This window comes from Gorilla gorilla, chromosome 3 (assembly GCF_029281585.2).
Source record: "Gorilla gorilla gorilla isolate KB3781 chromosome 3, NHGRI_mGorGor1-v2.1_pri, whole genome shotgun sequence".
NCBI lineage: Eukaryota > Metazoa > Chordata > Mammalia > Primates > Hominidae > Gorilla > Gorilla gorilla.
This window is the reverse complement of record NC_073227.2, coordinates 212,403,809-212,410,759: the sequence shown is the minus strand read 5'-3', so window position 1 is coordinate 212,410,759 and position 6,951 is coordinate 212,403,809. Positions and strand designations below refer to the sequence as shown.

Here is a 6,951-nt window from a genome sequence, read left to right as displayed (position 1 = left end):
CAGGCAAACATCAGTTTCCTTGGGAAAGAAAAAGCAACTCCATAAATGCAAGAAAGTTCCAATGGCTACACTTCAACATGACCCTCCTCCCATTCTCTTGGACCTGAGGAAGGGGTTACAAGTGAGCAAGGCAAATGACATTATGTGAATACAGTTTAAACGATAACACACACGGGTAACCCAGTGCAGGAAATAATACAACTTTCCCTCCCTTGTTTTCATTTGCATTTTACTTTTATTTATTTTTGCTTTAATAATGCATATTCTGTTCACGCAAAAGGTGCAAAGGACAGAAAGCAGGAGTTTAACTTGGCTGATGAAAAATCAAGCAGGATGACATTTCTAGTTTCATGAACAACCTAAAACTAGGAGAAATAGAAAAGTCACAGCTGGTACCACAGAGCATGCCCAACTTCACAGCTGTCTCCTCTTAGGACCTTTGGCTAGGGTGAGAGAAGCTTTGAAGACAGTGGCCTCTAGTGGACTTGGATAAGTGGCAGATTTTTTTTTTAATTTTTAATTTTTTTGAATCATGGTAGCTGCATCACAAAAGCTCCAATCAAGAGGGTGGTAAAAAGAAGGCACAGATCATTGCAAATACCAGACTTTCTCTTTCTCTTTTTGTAAATATACCATCATATATAAGCTAAAATTTCTCTTAGGGTGGTGGGGTTTGCTGGCAGGGAAAGGGACAGGTTGAACCTACAATTGCATATGTAATAGAATCCTAATGGGGGGACAAAGAGCGAGGCAGCTCTTAGCCTGAAGCAAAAGAAAAGGACACTCGCTTCTGACTACGTGTAGTACAAACACTAGGGAAGTCTGTGACAAAACACGATTAAAAAATCATAAAATTATAAAGCTTGTAAATGAATAATCTGAAATTACATTTTATTAATGGAAAATATCATCAAAATAGTATCACTATGGACTAAACTGCCTGAGTTTTCATTTCGCATTGAGATCTCAGAGTAGAAAAGCCTTTAGCACAATTTTGCTCTGTGTAAGTCACAACGAGTGCCAGCCCCAGGACTAAACCCTGGGGAAGATTCTCCTCTTGGATGGAATTTGTGTTGTGCTATCAAGACTTTTGTGCTAATCTTTCAAACAGGGACATTTTGAGGCAAACCTTTAATCTTTTGGCACAAGATTATTTTGGCTGGGGCAGAAAATTTGAGTCTCGGACTCAGGATGAATAATGTGACATTTCATTGATCAAGTATTCATTTTGATTGTAGAGCTTTCTTTATGTCGTTCACTTCCATCTAGAAAGAGAAAAATAAGAATGGAACAAAGTCATAATGAATTGGCTGGTTTTATAGAAGCTGAAAGATTATCAACCTGGTCGACTGAAAGAAAACAATCAATCTGACAATTTTAAAGGTGACATGACATCTGAATAGACAATCAACAGCAATGCCAGAAGTGACATCAACACAGAACAGGCACACAGACACGAGGCACTAGGAAATGGTGCACATTTTGATTCTCAGGCTGCCAGGCTGCAAAGTTTGTCAAAAGCAGCAATAATTCCAGTTTCTTAGCCAGAGGGTAGAGCAGGCGGTCCTAACAGGCTGGGCCATCTGGCAGTGTTGGAAGGCAGCTGTGGTTGGCTCAAGGGGGTGTCTGTCAGCACCCCCAAAATGATGGCAAGCAGCTACCTATCCTTTGTTAAGCAGCATGGGTCCCCATCACCACAAGGGCGCCAACTGGATGAAAGCTAAAAGTCTACCTTCGGTCAATCAGAACTCCCACGCATTCTCTGCCATTTGGTAACAGCAGTGTTGAATCAGAGGCTACAGGGGACAGAGCTCTAACACCCTGGCAGGACAGAAATGGCCATCACTGAGAAATCAAGAGCAAATGCCCCCGAACGTGGACAGCTGTGGCCCCTGGAGCCATAGTGACCACATATAATGAGGCCTCTTGGAAATGGAGGTGGGAGAGGGGCTTTTCACAGAGATGTTTAAGATAAATTCCAGGCTGGGTGCGGTGGCTCACACCTGTAATCCCAGCACTTTGGGAGGCTGAGGCAGGCGGATCACCTGAGGTCAGGAGATCGAGACCATCCTGGCTAACACAGTGAAACCCCGTCTCTACTAAAAATACAAAAAATTAGCCAGGTGTGGTGGCACATGCCTGTAGTCCCAGCTAATCGGGAGTCTGAGGCAGGAGAATTGCTTGAACCCGGGAGGCGGAGGTTGCAGGGAGCCAAGATGGCGCCATTGCACTCCAGCCTGGGTCACAGAGCGAGACTCCGTCTCAAAAAGAAAAAAAAAAAAGATCCCTTTGAAATCCCTTAGTCCAAACTTCTCTCAAAAGGGTAAGATGGGGAAACTGAGGCCCAGCGTGGTGGCCTGACTTGCCCAATTACTAGACTTCACGTAACCTGTCAGAATATGACAGGTTCATATTCTGTCATCTTCCCCATAACCATTCCTTTATTACAAAATCACTGGGCTTTAAATGTACTTATTATAATTTTTTTTTTTGAGACAAGGGCTTGCTCTATTGTTCAGGCTGAAGTGCAGTGGCACGATCACAGGTCACTGCAGCCTCAACCTCCCAAACTCAAGCGATCCTCCTGCCTCAGCCTCCTGAGTAGCTAGGACTACAAGCGCACACTACCATGCCAGGCCAATTTTTAAAATTATTTTTGTAGAGATGGGGGTCTATGTTGCCCAGGCTGGTCTTGAACTCCTGGGCTCTAGCAATCCTCCTGCCTTGGCCTCCCAAAGTGCTAGGATTACAGACATGAACCACTAAGCCTGGCTCTTCTTGTAATTTTTATTGCAGATGTTTTTACCACTCCATATATATTTCCTTTATTTTATTTATTTATTTATTTATTATTATTATTATTATTTTTTGAGATGGAGTCTCACTCTGTTGCCCAGGCTGGAGTTCAGTGGGGTGATCTCGGCTCACGGCAACCTCTGCCTCCTGGGTTCAAGCAATTCTCCTGCCTCAGCCTCCCGAGGAGCTGGGATTACAGGCACACACCACCATGCCTGGATAATTTTTGTATTTTTAGTAGAGACGGGGTTTCACCATGTTGTCCAGGCTGGTCCCGAACCCCTCACCTCAGGTGATCAGCCCACCTCAGCCTCCCAAAGTGCTAGGATTACAGGCGTAAGCCACCGCACCTGGCCTATTTCCTTTATTTTCAATAGGGTTTCTAATTGCTGAAAGGTTACTGGTATGTTTTCATGGATTCTCACAAAATCCTACACAGTAAGTCCCAAAAACTTGGGGGTAAAATAATTGGAGTAACGGTATGGCAATCATGTCTTAGAGAAACTGGCATGACTTAGGATCCACGGCCTAATGCCCTTTCCAACATGAAAAATAATGAAGTGCACAGCACTAACCATCCCACAAAGTTAGGGCTCTATACTTAGGACACTGCAACCATCCAAACACTGGGCAGAGAGCTGTCCTCCATTTTCAGGTATCCAACCCTCCATTTTACATGCATATTTTTACAGACTGGATTGGAAAATCAAGAAACAAAGATGCCTGAGACACCACAGTAAAATAAGGTGGAAGTTATATTGCATTTTCTCACTTCGGATGAGCACGATGATGGTCCCTATTCTCTGGGGCAGTGTCCCAGCTCTGCTGTCAACATACTGGGTTTATATCACAACGAATATGAACCAGTTGTGATTCATTACTGTATTTATTTAAGCACACATCATGCACCCATATCTCAGTGGGTACTACTTAGGGATTAGGAAGGAAGAAGGTGAGACTCCAAGCAAATGCTCCAACCCCAGGAGACTGGCAGGCAAAGCCTCAAGCAGTCCAGCTGTGGGGAGTTAATTGGGGAAAGCAGTCCAAAGAAAGTCACTAAGTCTTGAACTAGTGAAATGAAAATGAGCGTAAGTCTATGAGGAGGAAGAAACACAGGGGAATTGACAGAGAAAAGCCAGAGAAAAGCAGGGAGGTGAGAACCAGCTTATTTGGGGATAAGGAGAGCTGGTGTGGACTTGAGTTGAAGGCTAACAGGAAACTGACATGAAGAACTAATACAAGAGACTAGTAGGGACCCACTGACCCTGGGCACAAAGGCCAGACTGACGTAGGCAGCAAAAGGCAGGCTTTGGAAGAGAGGCCACTGTGGGGTGTTGACTCAAGAGATGTTGGCCGGGGAAAGACAATTCCCACCAACTATTTGCAGGCTTCACAGTGGGGGAGAAACATGGTGTGGCAGCCCGGAAGCACAGGGCATTTCAGATGTTGCAGGCACCTCTCAGAGGGTCCAAACGGCTAAAGCCCTGAATTCAAGCCAGTCTGATGCCATGATGGTCCTGTTCAGAAGGCAAGAACCAATGCTCTGGGGTATCCTGGGGCCTCTGGGATGTCCTGTCTAGGAAAGGGACACAGGTCACCTGGACGTGGATGGGGCCTTTGGGTACCCAAATGAGTAACCTCCAGAGCCAGATAGGAGCTGGGGACTTTAAGGGGTTAGAGGTAGCCTGGCTGGCCCCAGGATTCCTTCTCAAGTACCATCTGTCAGTCCTGTATATTAACCTGATGGATCTCTTCCAGGCTGGGGTAAGTCCAAGAGGCTTCAATTCCCTCCCAGCCTGAGTGGAACAGAACCCGCTTAGAGCCACATTACTCAAAGCGAATTCCATGGAACCCTCATCCTAGGATGCTCTGGAAAAAAAAGGTTCTGTGATTAAGCAGGTGTGGGACACCTTGCATATGCTATCCTCTCCATCCTCCCAATGCAAAGCGAAGGCTCTGAAGAGCCCTTCAGAAAAGAACTTAAGTTTGCTTAACCCAGTTATCCCCCCAAAGTGACCACAAAACACATTAGGGCCCTCAAGCCACATAGAGGGAGGCAGGTGACAGGGCTTCTGCTGACCCCAGACTGGCAGAGGGCTTCATCGCTGTAAGTCTCTGGCTGCATCTCCTGTCACCACCCCAGGCACCTCCAATCAAGGAGGCCAGTCACCTGCGGATGTGTTGACCTCACCAGGCTGCCCCGTGTGGCCAGGAATCAACATGATGTTTTCGCTGCTGGAGTAGTGTGCTCTTGGCAATCCTAAATCATCGTTCAAAATCCTACCCGGGAAATAACTCTTTGAGGTGCCTCCCTTGATTCTCTCAAGAAACAGCTAACTGATCCCTAAACTCCTTGAGCCTCAGTTTACTCAGAGCAGTGCCTCCCTACTTTTTTTTTTTTTTAGACGGAGTCTCGCTCTGTCACCCATGCTGGAGTGCAGTGGCGCAATCTTGGCTCACTGCAACCTCCTCCTCCTGGGTTCAAGCAATTCTCCTGCCTCAGCCTCCCAAGTGGCTGTGATTACAGGTGCACGCCACCACGCCCAACTAATTTTTTTGTATTTTTAGTAGAGACAGGGTTTCGCCATGTTGGCCAGGCTAGTCTCAAACTCCTGACCTCAGGTGATTCACCTGCCTTGGCCTCCCAAAGTGCTGAGATTACAGGCATGAGCCACCATGCCCATTCTCTACTTCTAATCCTCCTATGGGCTTTGTCATTGCAAACCACATCCTGGATGATAATGATGTATGATACTTATTTTTGTGTCCAGGTCTTTCTCCTCAACAAAGTGCTCCTTGAGGATTAGAGATGTGGCGAGAGTGTGTGTGCAGCCATGCAGGAAGAAAGACCCCCACTGTCCCGCCCCGCCCACTGCAGTCTCATGGTGAGAACATCTTACTGAGTGTAAAATCTTGGGCTTCAAGATTCCCTACATCTTCTTCACACATTACTTGTACCTCAATGCAGGCCAACTGCTTCATCTGGCAGCTAAGTGAAGAAATTGCCATTTTTCTGTTGCAAGAGGAAAAGCTAGCTGTTGAGCTTATTTAAGAAGTGGTTCATGTACATACTGTATTTTATGGGGGATTTAAATGCTTTTCTTCTTAGCAGCCTGCTGAGAGCATCAGTCCCTGCAATGGACTCATCCCTCTATGCCCCATGGCCAGCCCATGCCCTTCCTGCACACAGTAAGTCCAGCAAAAACAAGCAGCAAAATTTAGGTATAAATTAAGACTCTCAGGGTCTACACGCACTCCCACCATTGCTGCCACCATCACCGGGGAGACCAGGCCCGCCCTCCAAGGCAGGCTGGGATCCATGCTTTCAGAACTAGGTGCTGGCCTGGCAGAGAGCAACCTGGGTGACGGCCCCCAAGAGTCCCCAGGCACTCACTTCTGCTGGTCCTTCATGGTCTCGATGATGCTCCTCAGCTCGCGGACCTGTGTCCTTAGCTCCTCCACGGCCGCCTGGCTGCTGGCCGCAGGCTCCATCTTTGGTTTTCCTTCCGTGCCGAACAGAGACGGGGAGTTGGCTCTGTGTCCAGCTGTTCCCAAAGAGGATGACAGGGGGGAGGGCGCCGCTGAGGACAGAGGGGCTGGCCCACCGCCACCTGCTGCCATGGTCCCTGGCTTGGGCGGCAGGGATGCTTTGTTGTCAGACACCTGTGACGAGGGAAGGCAGGGAGGGTTCAGGGCTGGGGATTTGTGTGCTGCGTCTTTGTCCTGGTTAGTCAAACTCTCCGTTAACACCACTGTCCCCGCCTCTCTCCACACACTCCATTCACTTGTTCCTTCATCCACAAGCCACCAAGGGCCTGCTTGGTACAGGCATTTCCCCCTTACTCACATGCTGCCTTCTATGTATTTTAAATGTGACCTTCTTTCTGGACAGAGAGTTTCCGACTGGTTCAATATACACATTGAGATGCCCAACTACTTGCCAGGCACCACAAACTCTGAAGTGAACAAGACACGCCTTAATAGGCATTCTCCTGGTCTCCAGGGAGCTCAGAACACAGTGGGGCGCAGACAGACAGACAGACCAACGCACTGAGATGGGGGGACGACTGCACAGAGGGAGGTGAGCATACAGAGCCCCAGAAACACAGAAAAGGGGCCAGCCATCCAGACGGGCAGGCATCGCAAGCAGGTGCT

At 47.5% G+C, this 6,951-nt stretch overlaps 1 protein-coding gene across 1 annotated transcript; it reads right to left on the bottom strand.

The window, feature by feature from the left end:
* Positions 1 to 212: 212 nt before the first annotated feature.
* LOC134758397 (SH3 domain-containing kinase-binding protein 1-like) lies at positions 213 to 6,459 on the bottom strand. The gene is made up of 2 exons (XM_063705703.1): positions 6,191 to 6,459; positions 213 to 1,265 (listed from the first exon to the last, which is right to left on the bottom strand). Exons 1-2 carry the CDS (start codon positions 6,415 to 6,417, stop codon positions 1,256 to 1,258), a joined length of 237 nt encoding a protein of 78 aa, XP_063561773.1. The 5' UTR covers positions 6,418 to 6,459; the 3' UTR covers positions 213 to 1,255.
* Between the last annotated feature and the right edge of the window lie 492 nt (positions 6,460 to 6,951).

Excerpts from the sequence above, each read along its gene's own strand:
- LOC134758397 (XM_063705703.1), bottom strand. The coding sequence starts at position 6,417 with ATGGCAGCAGGTGGCGGTGGGCCAGCCCCTCTGTCCTCAGCGGCGCCC.